The sequence below is a fragment of the Atta cephalotes genome (assembly GCF_000143395.1).
Source record: "Atta cephalotes unplaced genomic scaffold scaffold00007, whole genome shotgun sequence".
NCBI lineage: Eukaryota > Metazoa > Arthropoda > Insecta > Hymenoptera > Formicidae > Atta > Atta cephalotes.
Genome location: NW_012130071.1, coordinates 1588149 through 1606133, shown reverse-complemented (window position 1 = coordinate 1606133; position 17985 = coordinate 1588149). Strand labels below are relative to the sequence as shown.

The following is a 17985-nucleotide window of genomic DNA, read 5'->3' as shown; positions in this document are numbered from 1 at the left end:
TGTGTGTGTGTGTGTGTGTGTGTGTGTGTGTGTGTGTGTGTGTGTGTGTGTGTGTGTGTGTGTGTGTGTGTGTGTGTGTGTGTGTGTGTGTGTGTGTTCCAATTTATTTTATATATGTTTTATTTATTTTATATATTTATATTTTATATATGTTTTAAATAAAAATGAAATACGTTAATGATTATTATTAATTATATTCATTTTTATAATGCGCCAATTTTTTCTTGATTTTTTATAATCCAGCTATTTCTATTTTTTATCGATAATTTGATTTTATATTTTTTGAAAGAGGTAAATTTTAGTAAATAATTCGCTGAAGAATATTCAAGAAACAAATGAACATTCTACAAAGAATGTGAAAGAATAAAGATATATTTTGTATTATTATTACATATTTGCACACTGTAAATTACGTTTTAGCTCTTACTGCCTATTTTATAATTTTAATATTACTTTATATAGAAGAAATTCTTAATTGTCATACATTCTTTGTTGGTACGATTATAATAATATCCTTCGAAATGAAAGTGATTTTTGAATACATTTCTAGCGAGAAATACGAGAAAATCAATAAAAAAATTCTCTAAGTTGATACCAAAATAATTAACAATTAAACAAAAGAATGGAGAAGATTTTGTTTCGCATAGAAAGTTCTGCACCTTATAGTAGGTGGGAGTCGCTTCGCGTGGAAAGTCATGCACCCCGTAGCAGGGGGGAGAAGGTGAAGTGAGTCTTGTCAAGGTCAATATCCTGAATAACTTCCAGAACATTTTAATCGATCAATCATTGTTTAGCAAAAAGTTATTATCAAATTGATCATAAAATTGGATTATCAAATTAAATATTAATTATAGAATTTTTGTACTATTTTTCCCGTGTTCCTTACTAAAATAATTGTTATTTTAGGTTAAGTATAGTTATCGTAATCGCCCCTCTTTGTTCATCATTACATGCTATAATCTATGCGAAAACCAACTTATTTCATCGGGATCCTATTTTCCATATAATTTGTCTTTCAGTGTTTATTCTTTAAAAATATAAGGGATATTTTAATTAAACTCATTTATTTCGAATTTTTATTTTACAGTTGTCACTCATAATTAACGTATTAGAAATTATAATACATTTGTTTAATAAGTAAATTTAAATCTAAATTTTAATAAATCAAATTAATTAATTAATATTAATATTTTTTCGTTGCATTTAAAAATAATTACTTATTATTTTTGAATTACTTCCAAAATATTTTTAAACGTTAGTTGAAATTGCACATATGTCGAGCGAGGTAGGAAACGGAAATTGGACGCGATAATGCGAATTTAATACGTAATTTAATTACAGTAAATATAATAATTAATTACAGTATTCACTCGAATTATATGTTAATTAAATGATAATTTAATTTCGTCGCGTAATATATTAAGACACTTTAATTAACGCTTCGACATTCGTTCTACTATAACTGCTATTTCTGCTTTCAACATATACAACATGAGATATGTTCGTCTGTATTGTTATTTGGATTGAAACTGATCATTTACGATAACACAATTATTAAATAAATGTAATTAATGCAGTATTTCGGTTTATCAATATAAAATTTTTATATATTCTCTGTGATATGACAATTTTTATCCATCATTGTCGCGATAATTCTGCAAGGATCTTACAGCCTCTTGACTCAGAGGGCCGAGCGTACACTAATTATTCGCTTCTTTAAAGTGTTTGATTATAAATTATACTTTTTAATCTAGTTCCTCATTTAGATTTTGTACCAATAGCGGACCGTGATTGTAGTTGCGCTATTCCTTTTATATTTTCGTCATCTCATCTGCCATCAGGAAAAGGAAGACCTACCATTTCGAGAAAAAAAAGCTGCGATACGAGGGCAAGTCAATAAGTTTTTAGAAAAAATAGTAAACACATTTTTTTTTATCGATTCATTTTTATTTCTCAACATAGTATCTTTTCAGATACACTTTCTCCAACTTTTTTAAGTCGTCCAAATAATATGATTTGTCCAATCCTTCAAAATAAGCCTCTGTTTCGGCGATGAGCTGCTCTCGTGGTGAATCTCTTTCCTCCGAATCATTTCTTCAGGTTTGGAAACAGTCGCGTTAAATCTGGCGAATACTGAATGGGGAAGCAATTCGTAGCGAAATTCGTTGAATTTGGCCATCGGTGCCGAGCATGTGTGAATCCGTGCATTGTCTTGATGAAAGAGCACTTCTTCTTCGCCAAACGGAATATTTTTTCTTTAAAATGTTGTTGAAACGATCCAATAAGACTGCGTAGTAATCGCCATTGATCGTTTGCTTCGACGGAAGGTAATCGATATGAATTATACCGCATGCATCCCAAAAATGTGTGACTATCACCTTTCCGGCTGACTTTACAGTCTTCACCTTCTTCAAATCTGATTCATCCAGTGAAATCCATTGTTTTGACTGTTCCTTCATCTCGGGTGTGAAGTAATGGATCCATATTTCGTCCACAGTAATGAATCGATGCAGAAATTCATCTGGATTACGTTGAAACATCTCCAAACATTGTTTTGAACAAAAATCATCACAAGGTCGCGCTTATGGTCCACAGTGAGCAAACGCGGCACCCATCTTGCCGAGCTTTCATAGCTTTTTCATACTCACAATTGTTCGTGCAAAATTGAAATCACTGTGATATGCCTGCAGCCTCAACAAGTTCGTGCACTTTCACTCGTTGATCAGTCAAAATAATATCGTGGATTTTATCGATAATTTCTGGCGTAGCAGCCTCAATTGAACGTCCCGAACGAAGTGCATCACATGTGGATGTACGACCACGTTTAAATTCATTCACCCAATTGTATACAGTCGCAAATGCTAATGCAGATACTATGAACATTATCCTACTCGGCTTTGATTTCTTTCGATGTTAAACCTTTCGTATATAGATGTTTGATCACTGCACGAAACTTTTTCCATTTTGCAAAAAATACAAAGGTTGCTTGCTTTAATCGTCTACAGAAATGAAACCACGGATGAATTCCACTCAAGATTTGATAGTAATCAGTTGAGAGATGTTATTTGTCAAAAAGTAATGTGATATGACACGAGTGCCCTTTGATAGATTTTCTAAGAACTTATTGACTTGCCCTAGTACCATACTGAGGAACCGTCTCCGAGAGCTCAATGCAAGTCGTATGATTCCGTTTTTTTTTGTTATATGCTGCTGCATCGAGCCTTGCTATTATCACACTAATTATTAAAATACAGAAGAAATTATGGAAGGAAGAAGCTCATGTACGCGACACATTTTTTTTGCGGCGAAAAATCAGAATTAAAGGGAGCGGGGAGATGGAAATGATCCATCTGTAAATAAAAACGCTAAGTTATGAATCCATTATGGCGGAGGATATGCTTTGATATCCTGAACCATTCAGAATAATCAGAAGGTTGCAGATGATATCGAAATCAACGATATTGAGGATTTACGCGATTCGCATGGTCGCAATGGTGATCAATAAGCCCCAATCAGCACAAAAAATGACCCTGACTAGTGAAGGGTCCCGGACTGTTGTGGATCCGCGGAAAAATTTCGATCGTAATCTTGTGACCGAACTAAAGTATTGTGTGAGAGAATGCACGATCTCGGAAATATGGCTATCGAGAAGCCGAAGTGCGAATTCCGAGATATTAGAATACCGGAGAGAGCGAGGAGTCCAGTATCGATGAGATGAACGTCGCTAATATTGTAAAGCCGCCGATTGCGAGGTTTTTGCGTTGCGGATAGATCACGCGTTAAGAATCATAAAAATATTGAGTTAACAATATTCCAGCTGCCACGTAAAATAAAGAGATTTGCGAGCTAGGTGCCATCCACTCGAATGTTCTTCTTGGAAAAAATATAGGTTGCCGAATAGCGCTCGCCCCTTGCCACAGCTAAGCTACTTTTTCTTTTCTGTATGTTTGTTAGTTGAGATTTCCGTTAATTGCGACGTAAAAATAATTGTGGAATCATCTCGTAGAAATTCGTTTTATGTCGCGCCGATAATCTGTTCAAATAACTTAACTTCTTGTCGTTGTGCTAATTCTTTATCTATCGGCGATAGACTTCGTTCCTAACTTGATTATATATAAGATTTTTATATTCGCCTTTACGCGATAATTTGGAGATCAAATCGAGAGCCCAAATTTCAGATCTAGTTCAGTTGTTTGATTGACGCGAATATAATCGCTCTATCTAGCTTTTGTTGCGGATTCTAAGCCTTGAAAGACTTACAAAGTCAGTTTATCAATATCATATGTAACTCGATGTTCGCGAGATACATCTGTTACTTATTTTTCTTATTGTTCTCTGTGCAATTCTTTTAGTCTATTTCTCTTATTTTCCGACATTCTTTCCGTCTTTTCCATAGTCCATTTACCATAGTTGCTGCCGGATTCTGCCGTCGCGAATCATTTTTTGCAAGTAAATACTGTGAATTAAACGAAAGTTAACAAAAGAGAGGCACACTCGTGTCTGACGTCCAACTCATGTTTGGCAAAAAGTTATATAAAATTAATTTGTTAAACATCCTATTATTGAATCGTTCCATAAGATAGTTCATTGATGTGGAAAATCTAGTAGAAAACAAAACGAAGTTATGCCGTTATTTTCGAGTATAATACTAGATTAATTGATAAGTCCTTAGAATGAGAATGTAAATGTATTTTGTTAGCAACTTAACTTTATTCTTCAACATAATCTCCTTTTAGCTCAATATATTCATTTCTGATGTCACCACATTTAGACGACTACTGCGTCATGCATCCGATGCTAGTACGATCATGTTTAAACTCAGCAATCCAATTAAATACAGTTGTATTAGACGGAGCAGATTCCTCCAAAGTTTTTTGAAAGTCTTCAATCATTTCTTGCGATTGCAAAAGCCTTTCAAATATGTAGAAATACTTAATCACTGCACGAATATCAGTTTTTTCCATTTTTACAATCAGAAGTTACATGCTTTTATGGCTGTCACAAATATATTGATTGTCATTGCTGTCTGCAACTGTGTAGTGAGAGATTTGAAAGTCGACATTACTGAAAATTCACGAAGCATTAGTGAGCCATTAATGTGTCATTTTAAGGACTTATTAACCAACCAAATATATATATATATATACGAAGATTATTGAATTTTAAAATGTCTTTAAAGTTTATTTAAAAAGTATTCAGAAAAAAATATGACACTTCTTCCTTTAAATTCTAAAAATTATATGCGCGTATTGAAATATTTACATATCTTTAGGACATATTTACATAATATTGTAATTACATACTTAGAGATTGAAGCTCTCACACTCAAAATGCAACTTAACACGTAGCTTTATACATAGACATGCTATTGGAATAGCGATATGATAAATTAACTTATAAATATAATTAGCGAATCATCGTTTGTGTTATTTTATATCTGGTAGCCAAATATATAATTCTATAACCTTCTGCACGCGACGAGATCACGCAGCATGAGCCGGGATAAAATGAATAAGAATTAAAGGAGAAATATGAGAGTGGAGGAGAGAATGGTAGTGGGTGAACATTGGAGAAAATTATTGTCCTAGTTAAAATTTAAGACAAAATCCCCCCTACATCGTATAGATAGAGAATGAGGAGGTAGGATACGATCACCAACGAGATACTATTAAAGACGGACATTCTTACGGGAGTTCGCGTCTTTGTTAATATTGAAGTGATTAAGAGTAAAAAAATTGATAATATTGTACTAATTTTATGATTTATTAGTTTAATAGACATGTTTATCGGTGTACATGCATTTAAAATTTAATAATACACGATTTTTCTTTAAAATTATGATTTCAGTATTATCGTCAAAGTTTGATTATCAACAGAGATGATAACTGCAGAGAAAAAAATTGTAATTTTTCGGCAATATATAAGATATTATAGCTTTACAAGTATGCATATTTATTTATAGAGCATTTATGTAATAAAACATCATGAACTTAATAATATATTAGCCAAATATTTATATTAATAATAGCTTTATATCGATTGTCGATAATATCAGCGTTCTTTAATTAACTCTGGGCCTTTTTTACTCAGAGTTGATTTGACGAAAATTTACTCAGAGTTGACGGTCTTTAATAGTATCTCGTGGATACGATGGATACTCGTGCGATTCTTTACGTATGTGATTACAATAAGGCACCGCTGGACCAGTATGTATTAGATATGGGAAAAAGTTTATGGCGTTTTTTTAATGTCATCTAACGGGAAAAACGCCACGAACTTTTTCCTATACCTAATATATCACATTTTCGGAGTATATTTGTCATGATTGCGCGAAGATACTCTGACACATTTTGTTATAATATAAATTGTTGGAGTTGGTTTTTCAATCAATTAAAATTCTTCATAAATAGGAAATACATGAGATTATTCCATTATTCATGCGCATTATGAATATAGAGATATATTTATTTCAAGTAAAATAAGTAAATAAATAATGGAGCAATAGGAGTCAGCACGAAAATTAATGCGCACAAAAAACAATTATGCCCAAAATCTTGTCCGGATGGACCTATGTAGTCTTCATGCTCACATTACCAACAGAGTTCACAAATTCCAAAAGTTGAAGGTGGCGCTTCCTGTTCCCGTGCCGTCAACCGCGCCACATCTATTGCTTATTATGTTTTTCTGTTCTTGCGGAATCGGCAGAATTTACCTTAGTTTTGTTTGTGTGTTTTTCGATATTTTGCAAGTATTTTTCCTTTTCAGCATTTCCTTTGTGCCTAAGCACAAAAGGCATTAAGAAACTTGTCTCGTGAAAACGAATTAAAAAAGCACAGTTATTCGCCAAGAGGGCTTGCACAAGACATAATCTGTCTAACGATTCATCAAATGACAAATCGAAAAGAAGATCAAGATATCGTTCTTCCTTTCGCGAAAAACTATGCTAGATCTTATCAGAGCTCGTCGTCTACATGAAAAGATGCGGTCCTGAGTAATAGGAAGCAATGACAGAATGCCCGTTATCCGAACTGTTATTGCCAGCGGGAACGTTCTTTGAGAGCAGAGACGAGGACATTTTTGCAGACGAACTGACGATCCAAGGCAATCGGAGCTACATATCAGGTATCCCCTTGTTGACCCGTTTTTTATATGGGGAAAGAGGGAACAACCGATTGTTCTTTTCTCTCCTTCCTTTCTAGACTTATCTAGCTCCAAGGAGGTAAATGCCGTCACTAATCAGGAGGTTAGAAACTATAGAGGCTTTCGATCTGGACGGAGAAAAACTCTCTTCGGACAACTTCGTCAATGAGCTGTTCGGTAATCTGACGCAGGTCAGACAGACGCAGAATCAGACGATTCCTTTTGGTTACTTATAGTCCTTAGCACAACTAAGGCCGACGTACATGCCGGCTTGAAGGAAAATTTCAAAAAGAGGCTCCTTGCCAAATATGAGCCCAGGAACGACTTCTCGTCCTCGTTTCTCTCTTCATCTAAAATAAAGATAGAGAGATCCGTATCTTAGCGCCACTGTAGTGACACGCAATCATCTGCGAAATTTTCTGACGCGTCCCTTACCGGCTGGGGAGCCTCTTGCGGAAAGTAACGTACTCACGACTGGTTATCGCTAGAGGACAAAATCCTTCATATTAATGCCTTGGAAAGACAACTTTCTATGCATTGAGGTGCTTCGCCAGCGACTTTTTCAATGTCAATATCTTACTGCGGATTAATAACACCAGTGCCACACCATCTCTTGTATTAATAAATTCAGTTCTGTCCAGTATCCTCTTCTATCTAACATCGCCAGAGAAATATGGCAATGGTGCGAAGAGCGAAACATCTATCTCTTCGCCTCTTGTATCCCTTTAATAGACAATGTTATCGCGGACAATGAATCACGCATGGAAAGTTCTAACACGGAATGGTCCTTGTCAACCCAAGCGTTCGACCGAATTCAAGCATCATTCGGTCCATTTGATATCGACTTTTTGCATCTCTGATTAACGCAAAAAATGAGATATATATGTCTCCTGGTTTCTCGATTCAAGAGCCAGTCTCAACTAGAGGTAGAAGCCTCGCTGAACGCCCTTACTTTTGGATTCATCTCAGATCTTTCCAGGCTAAGGCCTCCAAAGCTTATCAGAGAGGAGAATAGCTATGTCCAAAATCACAGAGAGTATCTGTCTGTTAGCGGATCACCATTACAATCTTTCCAAAACTAGACGAGCATTCATTCTATCTCCTCCCTGAACTTCCTGGATAAAGTAACATCAGACTCAGCAACTGTCGATGAATACCTTTTCGGAAATAACTTTAACAGAAAACATTAACACCGCTCAGACAATGGAAAAGATTGTAATAAAATGGCGAAAAAGAGCCAAGGATCTTCGACTCAAAGATCTCAATCCGTGACGGGGCAACAACCGAAACAGCAGAGAAATCAACCACTTCGCATCGGATATTCCAATACAAAAAACGCGAAGATCCCTTCTCGCCCAGTCTCATCGATACATCGCTCGAGGAGGGGCCCTTCCCAGGCAAGTACAGTAGAAGATCATGATTCAAATCCCGAGTTTGCTGTTAGTTATAATATAAGTTCGGCGAGCCGTTTAGCCCTTTTAACTGAAAAGCATTAACCTCCGATCCGATGGTATTAAGAGCGATGGAGGGTTACCAGATTCCCTTTTCTTCTGTGCCTCCACCTTGGTCCTTTTTAAGGGAGTCGTCCTTTTCTGCACAGGAGGCTTGCGACGCGGAGGTAGAGCGTTTTCTCCAGAAGGGTGCTAGATGAAGTCGCATCGGCGGACCAGTTCCTCTCTTCTTTTTTCATAATCAAAAAATCGTTGGGTGGAATGCGATTCATTCTAAATTTGTGGGATTTAAATTCATATATCTCCTCCCCCCCCGCATTTTAAATTAGAGGATTGGCGTACGGTGGTTCGCCTTATGTTTCCAGGATTTAAAATGGCAACTATCGATCTCGAGGATGCTATTTTCTGCTGCCTATTTTCTGATGCTCATTCACAAATCGTTCAGAAAATTTCTCCGCTTTCAATGGAGGAGAAGGATCTATGAATTTACTTCCTTGCCATTCGGCCTTTCAGTTGCGCCTTTTATTTTCACTAAAGTCTTGCGTCCGGTTGTCAAATCGCTGCGCGAAGAAGATTTTCATTCAATTGTTTATCTCGATGATTTTTTACTTTTAAGTGCCTCCGTCAAAGAATGTCAAAACAATATCCACGCATCAATGAATTTTCTAACATTCTTAGACTTTCAATTATGACAAGTCTCAGCTCGCACTATCATCTAGATGCAGATACTTAGGATTCATATTCCGTCTATCAATCAATTGTCATTCCGTCGGACAAGAGAAGGAAATTCTTTTTTCTGACAAACAGATTTTCGCGAAAGTCGCATTGTACTATAAAGGAATTTGCGAGACTGATTGGATCGCTGGTTTCAGTTTTCCGGCAGTGCAATATAGCTCGCTTTATACCAAGCATTTTGAGAGGGAAAAATTTTTAATCCTGGAATCCGTTTCAGGAAATTACTCGAAGCAGATGGCGATCCCCTCTTACTTACTTACGGATTTTTAGTGGTGGCTCCAGGTCTTCTTAGATTCTGACCAGTACAATCCTATCCGCTTAGAGCCCTTCGTCTGCGAAATTTTCTGACGCGTTACCGGCTGAGGAGCCTCTTGCGGAAAGCAACGTACTCACGACTGATGATCGCTAGAGGACAAGATCCTTCATATTAATGCCTTGGAGCTAAAGGCAGCTTTCTGTGCATTGAGGTGCTTCGCCAGCGACTTTTTCAATGTCTTACTGCTGATTGATAACATCACTACCATCTCTTATATTAATAAATTCGATTCTGTATCCTTTTCTATCTTACATCATCAGAGAAATATGGCAATGGTGCGAAGAGCGAAACATCTATCTCTTCGCCTCTTATATCGCTTCAATAGACAATGTTATCGCGAACAATGAATCACGCATGGAAAATTCCTAACACGGAATGGTCCTTGTCGACCTAAGCGTTCGAATTCAAGCATCATTCGGTCCATTTGATATCGATCTTTTTGCACGCAATTGATTAACGCAAAAAATGTGATATATGTCTCCTGGTTTCCCGATTCAAGCTCTTGGGCTATCGACGCTTTCAGTTTATTCCCAGTTTTTCTATTTTTACGCTTTCCTCCCTTCATTCTGCTTCCTAAAGTATTACGCAAAATATGGGATGACGAAGCCACAGGGATCTTGATTATTCCCTGGCCATCTCAATCGTGGTTCCCCATATTTCATCGCCTTCTATCTCAAAACTGTTGTTCTTTGCTCCGTCTCAATCACACTTATCCTCTCTTTCCTCAGTCTCAACATTCGGAAAAGCCTTTCCCTGACTGCAGGAAAGTTATCAGGCAGGCACTGATCGCAATTGGTTTCTTCAGCGACTTTAGAAATCATGATTGCTTCTTTGTCTGCAGCAACGATCAACCAATATTCTCGATTCTTAGAAACCTGGTGGAACTTTTGTCAGAATCACCGGATTACACCGTTTGATCCTGAAGTAAACCAGTTCTCGAATTCTTATCTCGAAAGGTAAAAAATGCGATTGTATTTGTTCTTTAACACTATGCGATCAGCAATTTCCTTCATCGCTTTATTAAAGATGAGGGAGGTTGCTGTCCCTAATAAAGCGATTGGTAGTCACTCTTTGATCAAATGGTTCGGAAAAGGGCGTACTAAATCTCTGCGTCCCTCTGAGTGCAATTCTTTGCTTATCTCCTGCGCAAGGTCTCACAAGGCGGTTGGAGTTCAATCAATAAATCGCTGGATTAGAGGATTTAGAGAAATGCGGGATGCAAGGAAACTTCTTTTCAGTCCATTGCATGCCCGGCATGCCTCTACTTCCCTCGCTGCAAAAAGGAGATCTCTCTGGAGTTTATTAAGCGAGCGGTAGGTGAATCTGGCGAATCCCGAGTGTTCGCGAACTTTTATAATCGTCCAATCGTCAATCCTGAAAGTTTCTATAATTCAATTATTCTAAAACAGGATTTGATTTTCCGGATGCATAAATATTACTAGATACTTAGCCCTAAGTACTCAAGGGGAATAGATTCTGTTTTTTATTTTTTAACTTATTTGTTACCAGCAACCTTTTACCTTCGTACTGATATTGGGTCTTATTAAAGGAAGTTACTCGCAAATCACGCTTTAAATAGCTACATAGTGGTCCATCCGGACGAGACTTGGACATAATTGTAAGATTAAACGAACTTACCAAGTGAAGTTCGATCTTAATTATACCTTGTCTCGTCTTCCACTCTTTAAACGCTTACACGCTCCTTCTTATTCATTTATATATGATTTGCCTCGTTCTATTTAAATAATGAGCAATAGATATGACGCGGTTGGCGGTGCGGGAATGGGAAGCGCCATCTTCAACTTTTGGAATTTGTGAACTCTGTTGGTAATGCGAGCATGAAGACATGCTATAGTAGTCCATCCGGACGAGATAAGGCATAATTAAGATCGAACTTTACTTGGTAAATTCATTTAATCTTATAATTATAAATTATTTGATTAACATGTATTTTAAATGTATTTTTAATGTATTTTTTGTAAAATAATGTAATTTGTATTTATTTTATTTTACAAAAAAAAAGTTTCGCACTGATTCTCACATTCCCTCATTATTTATTTTTGTTGTTAATTGGCTGGAATTTATCACTATTTTATTTATTTCAAGTAAATTTTTATATAAATAGGGATATTGATATATAAATTTGATTCTAAGATTACACAGGCCTACAAAATCGAAAGTGTTCAAAGATGATTGAACACAAGGAGTGATTTCCTATGTAACTTTGTGCACTGAATTCGAATCTGATGGCAGAATTTGCCTATCACATCAGGTTATCAAAATATTTGAAGAAGTTAGAGTGCCCAAGAATGGCCATTTTGACAAAATGGATGATTTTATTTTGAGGGATCGAAATTTATTCAAATGTTTTGATGGCATCGAATAGTACTAACTTTTAGCTTTAAAAAGAATTTTTGTTTTTTGTTTTGTGATTTTTTTTGCTGTGATACAAAATATTAACTTTTCAATGTTGCGACGCGACACACAGAGCAATGGAACACATGTATACTAACCAATGTATTAACGTCAATGGAATATTTTATAGAAATGTTCTTAGATATTCATTTGAAACGGAATTTGAAATTCAAAATTCGAAATTCAAAATGGCAGATCTGTATCATTAATTCTATTCTATTAAAAAATATATATAAAAGATTATTTTTAAAATATTGAATGATTTTGTATTGTTTAAAATTTCTTAAAAACAAGCACGTAGTATATGATATATTAAAAATGAATTTATGGATAACAATCTTGATATAAGCAGATGAAACATAAGTTGCGTACACGATAAAATTGAAAAAACTAAGAATCTACTGAATGCAAAATATCGTTGCACAATGCAAGTCGTTTTACGTATCGTACGACTCTTACGACTCTCTTAAAAGACATTAGGATGTAATGTAAAAATGTATTATGTAAATCTTTAATCGTCTCCATATACATTCGGCATGAAGGTAATGTTGCATATGTGTTTAAAAACGCATTTTATGCAAGCATATAAGAATAATTTTTGTTAAAAAAATATTAATTGTATAATTATCATTAAGCTTCAAGAAACTATTTCTTGCGTATAAAATTAAATCAAATACTTATTAGTTTGTTATAGTATAAAAAGTAGGCCTGTCCAATTTGAGCTCCGGAGCCAAAACGCAAAGCCATCGACGCAAAATAATTCAATGTGAGTAAGATTTTAAGAATTATAAAGTGTTGATAAGCATCATTCCGATACATATTATGTATATAGAGTTTGATTTTTCATTAATTCATGTAAGATTTTTTCGATCCTTAATATTATGTTAAAAATTTTAAAAGAATTTCGTATTAAATACATAGAATTACAGCGATGGCTCGTAATTTAATCGTGTGATGATAATATTATATAATAAGTGTAATATGATTCTCGTTGTAGTAAAATTCTCATTACAATGTTCATTACAGTAAATTGCGCGTATGTAAACGCATTCACGAGTTAATAATGATTTCATAATTATTAAAACCGCAGGTTTACATTACTGCGAAAATACAGCAATGTCATGAGAGCGAATAAATATAAAGATTAATCACTTTACTATTTATAAAAATAAATATTATAAAAATATTTATTAAGTTATATGTACAATACTTATTAAAATTAAATATAAAAATATCTCAGAATAGAATAAAAAGAATAATTATACTAATAATAGGCCAGTAATAGACCAGTTAATTAATATAATACTATTGTAAATTTCCTAATAATTACACTGCTATAGATATATTCACGAGATATTTCATGTTTCGCTTTTCTCGTTTTCTCATTTCATCATTTCAACACGTTATGACATTACACTTGTAATCGGTATGTGACTTCAGGCATTCGAAGTAATTCTAACGCTGTGCACGCAGATAATTTAGGTCGTATGTGCTATGGGACTTTGTTGCTCTCGGTAAAAAGAAACCGCGTTGTATTCAAATTTTAACATGTGTCTCCAAACGTTACCATGTTTTTCAAAAACTGCAGAAAACCGAGGCGCATCGATTTTCAAAGAAATGTATTTTTCTTTTTCTCTGCCGTTTAAAAAGACAACATTTCAAATTCGAGACGAATTCAGATTTTTTGAAAATGATACGTTAAGTCTAAATTTTCAATTAATACATGCATAAATTGTATGAAAAAGATGATATATTCCTGTGATGATAAAGATGATATTTAGAAGATATCAAAAATTAATTTCATCAATTGCACGTGATATTTGAAAAATAGACAGAATAGATTTCTGTTTTTCCTCTTAAAGTCGCGTTTCTGTTTATATATGTTAATATCTCACGAGACGATACTTAATTATGCGATGCTTGTTTGTCAGAGTTAAATTTAATTGCAACAGCACTAATATAGTTCTTTTTACTGTCGGTGTCTTGGTATAAAAATGAAAGCTCGTTTAATCGTCCCTAACACGCGGCGTATACAATGATGTGAATTAAGCGTGGCAAGAAGAAACTGGGAATTAGAATATCCCCGTTTCGGGGTGAATTTCTCAGGTGAGAGCGAAGAGGTCGAGCGACTTCTCCAGATACTCCTCGTTCCCAGCATTATTCAGAGCTTCCGACGAAATTATTATGGGCTGAAGAGAAATTTCGGTGGGTATCTGCGCGGAGAGTAATTAAATTTCGACGTATGTATGCGCGCTCACAACACACTGAGTGAAGAGAACGAGGGTGACGAGGATGATATTTGTAATTGTCGTCGAAAACAGGTATAATGGCGAAGCATGGCAGCAGCATGGTAACTCTGTTATTACGGATTTAAATAATCTCGGAGTAACAGAGGAGTGTAACAGAGGAGAGGCCAAATCGACTTAGTTAATTGAAAGAAGGGAATGTCCTTATTCTGGAATGCGATTATATATTCATTCTCACGTGCTAATTGTATATGAACGCATTCAACTTATCACTGATTTTCTTAAATTGATTTCTCTTTTTTTGTATTTTTCTCTACACGAAAATAACAATTTTGCTGAATTATTAAAAAATTTAGTTAGATTTGAAAATAATTCTGTTAAGCAATCAAACTAATCATGTGGGAAATTCAAGCATGATAAGCACTGCAAAAAAGTGATGATATTCTAGCAATTTGAGCATTCTACACAATTATTTTAATTCAAATTAATTTTTAGGTCTGTATCTAGCTTAATTTTTATTTCAGCAAAACTTTTTTTCCACGTACTTTTGCTTTTCCTTCGTTTATGTAGCACCATTATGGATTCTTCAGTCTTGCACGTGAATCTTGTAAGAATTTTTACCAGGAAGAACGAAATGCAAGATGCAGAAATTATGCATTCGTGTCTTCTGTGCGTTGCTGGCATAAAGGAACGAAGCGATAAAACGCGTAGTGAATCATAGACGCTTCGCGGCCGGGAAGAACGGAATCGGATGTTCGTGCAATGGTTTTACGAAGAGGCACCTTCAAGATGTAGGTCAGGACGAAAAGGGGGAAGAAGTGACCCAACAGAATGCGAGTATGCCAAGCATGCCAGCGGTTTGTCGCGCGGAGGAAAGAAAGAAAACGAGAGAAAAAAATCTATTATATTCTGGGAAAACTCACCTGCAACAAATAGAATTATATAACAAGTAGATAATTGAATATATAAATGATGATCCATGCGTGCTAAAAATATAAATGTATCACGATATCTCTTGTTAAGTAATATTTTATTTATTACAAGAAAATATAAAAAGAAAACGTATCTTTTATTTCTTTTAAACTTTAGACTAATATTTCCGACTTGACAATTATAACTCAAATAAATTAAAGAACAATGAACATATAACTCAATTTCCTGAGAACATAAACAAAATTATTTTTCTACATAACTGCAGTTTACTTATACAGGGTGTCCGTAATAACATTTAAAAGTAAATTCCTGAAATCATTTTGAGACGAAAATCCTAATAGCAAAATATCGAGGCTGTAATAGTTTTGAATTAGTTGAAGTATTTAATGTTAACTAATTATACCGTTTAAGTTCACATGTTCAATATAATAAAATTTAAAATATCAACCCCATTTGAACATGCGAACTTCAGCAATATGATTCGCTAACTTAAAATAATTATAATTTAAAATCTATTGTAGTCTTGATATTTCGATATTAGAATTTTTATTTCAAAGCTATCTCAGAAATCTACACTTAAAATATTGTTACAGTTTTTACCGGACATCCTGTATATAAAGCTCAGGGACAAAAGGAGAGGAAATAAATTATTATATACCGATTCTGAATCAGTGGCATGATTTTCTGACTCTTTTAATTATTATTATCATTATTGTTTTAACATATAGAATTTTATTATAGAATAGATAAATTTGAAAATATTAAAAAATTTTTTTTAAAGACAAATGTTTCTTTTTTCTATTTTGTATGCAGTATTGTATATATAACAGACATGATGTATTTATTTTCTTCTTTTTGCACTTCAATAAAAATATAATCGTTTTTAGATAGTCCACCCTTGCTAAGAAAATGCGAAAGGCTTTTTTCATCGGGGGGAAGGGGGACGGGGGAATCTATAAAATGGCATGTGAACTCGACATAGTTCACAAATCGATTTTCTGTCGAGAGACGCACAGATTTTAACAGTTTCGGAAGCTCGAGATTGGACGAGCTTAACGCGAATATATGACTGCGGATAGCGATGCCCATTGGTCACGTGTGTAGTCATAATTCTTTGTGAATCTCTCGTTTAAAATGGTAAGTGTTGTACTCTGGATAATTTCCAAGTGGGACGACAATAACCTGATCCGGCGTCAATGTTAAAATCTTAGATAATAAATATCTACATGAAACTGTGCGCTACACAAGTAACAAATGCCAAACATTGAACATTATTGCTATTGCAATTATAACACCATGCACTACTATTTAGAACGAATTCATCTCGACACTACCTGACCTTTAATTAATTATGCAAACATGTGGGTACTCTTTATCCATTAATTATTACGATATTTTCCGTGAAGGACATCTTATAGATTCTCTTACATGAAGATTATATATTTTACATATTAGGTGTGGGAAAAAGTTCGTGACGTTTTTTTAATGCCATCTAACGGGAAAAACGCCACGAACTTTTTCCCACTTAATATATGTATAGAAAATTAATATTAAAATAACAAGAACTCTACAATTTTCCTATTAATCTTATATAATTACAATCACAATTAAATCTAATGGTGAATTCGATCGCCCACACTACACTGGACCTGTGCATATTAAAAGCTGTTTTACATAAAATATCTCAACGCAGTGATAGAATGCAATAAACTTTGACAATGAAATGATACATATATACATATATTTTGTTAAATAACGTGATAATATCATTAGTAGATAATTAATTGTTTAAAATATTTATATATTTTTATATTTAACTTTGTTAATTTCATATATAGCAGCTTTTAGCACTGATCTAGCGTAGTGTAAGTGATCGAATTCGCTATAACATATTGTTACATGTATTGATAATTTTTCAATTTAACTTTTGGAAGAAACCGCGATGATAAAAATTTGAATCTGTAGAATCTGATAACACAGCAATACTGAAATTTTTTCCAATTAAAAGTTTTCTGACAGAAACAACATCATTAGAAGTCTTGATATAGTTCCATTGCAGGCATTTAAAGAGAAGAGAACTTCCACAGAATTATTATTAGGAGTAGTAGGATTGCATTGAATTCAGCATCTACAATTCCCAAGGTACATACTTCAAGGAATAGAATATTAAGTTATAATTAGTTGAATAAACAATTTTGAACTAATTCATGTTCCCATTTCTTTTAAGACGAGCATCGCAACGTCACGTGGATTGATCAGTTGAGATGGCTGATTCGTGTAGGCATTAAATGTGAACACCATACAGTAAAACATACGAATCACATACAGCACATAGTCGGCGAGAGATATCCGGTCAGGTCGTAATGATAAACCCGATTTGCATTCTGCTGGCTCACTCATCGTAGGCGTTGCGATTCGACCAGTCCACTTCGAACGGGTAAATAAATGTCGGTCTGGCAAATTGAATCAGATATTCCTGCTTCGATTTCGTGCAAACGGTGCCGAATTCGAGGGTGCTGCATTTGTAACACATATATGCCTGCGCGAATTCAATGCATCAAAATTATCATTAACATAGCGAGGACAGAATGACTTTAATAATACTACTTCACAAACAGAGTTACATGAATAAAAACTAAATATTCTTAATACGAGGTAGAAATATTTATTTTGAAATTAAAATCGAGGCATTATTCCACATTTCGTATGAAATATTAATTTTTTATTTTTGCTATGAGATATTTGCATT

General features: G+C 34.5%; 1 protein-coding gene across 1 annotated transcript in view; it reads right to left on the bottom strand.

The window, feature by feature from the left end:
* Positions 1-2883, bottom strand: part of LOC105626977 (acetylcholine receptor subunit alpha-like) — a 286825-nt gene extending 283942 nt beyond the window's left edge. Inside the window, exons 1-2 of the mRNA XM_012208264.1 lie at positions 2685-2883; positions 2379-2521 (exon numbers count right to left, since the gene is read on the bottom strand). Coding sequence (XP_012063654.1) covers positions 2379-2521; positions 2685-2883 — 342 coding nt within the window. The remainder of the gene's footprint in view (positions 1-2378; positions 2522-2684) is intronic.
* Positions 2884-17985: the final 15102 nt, after the last annotated feature.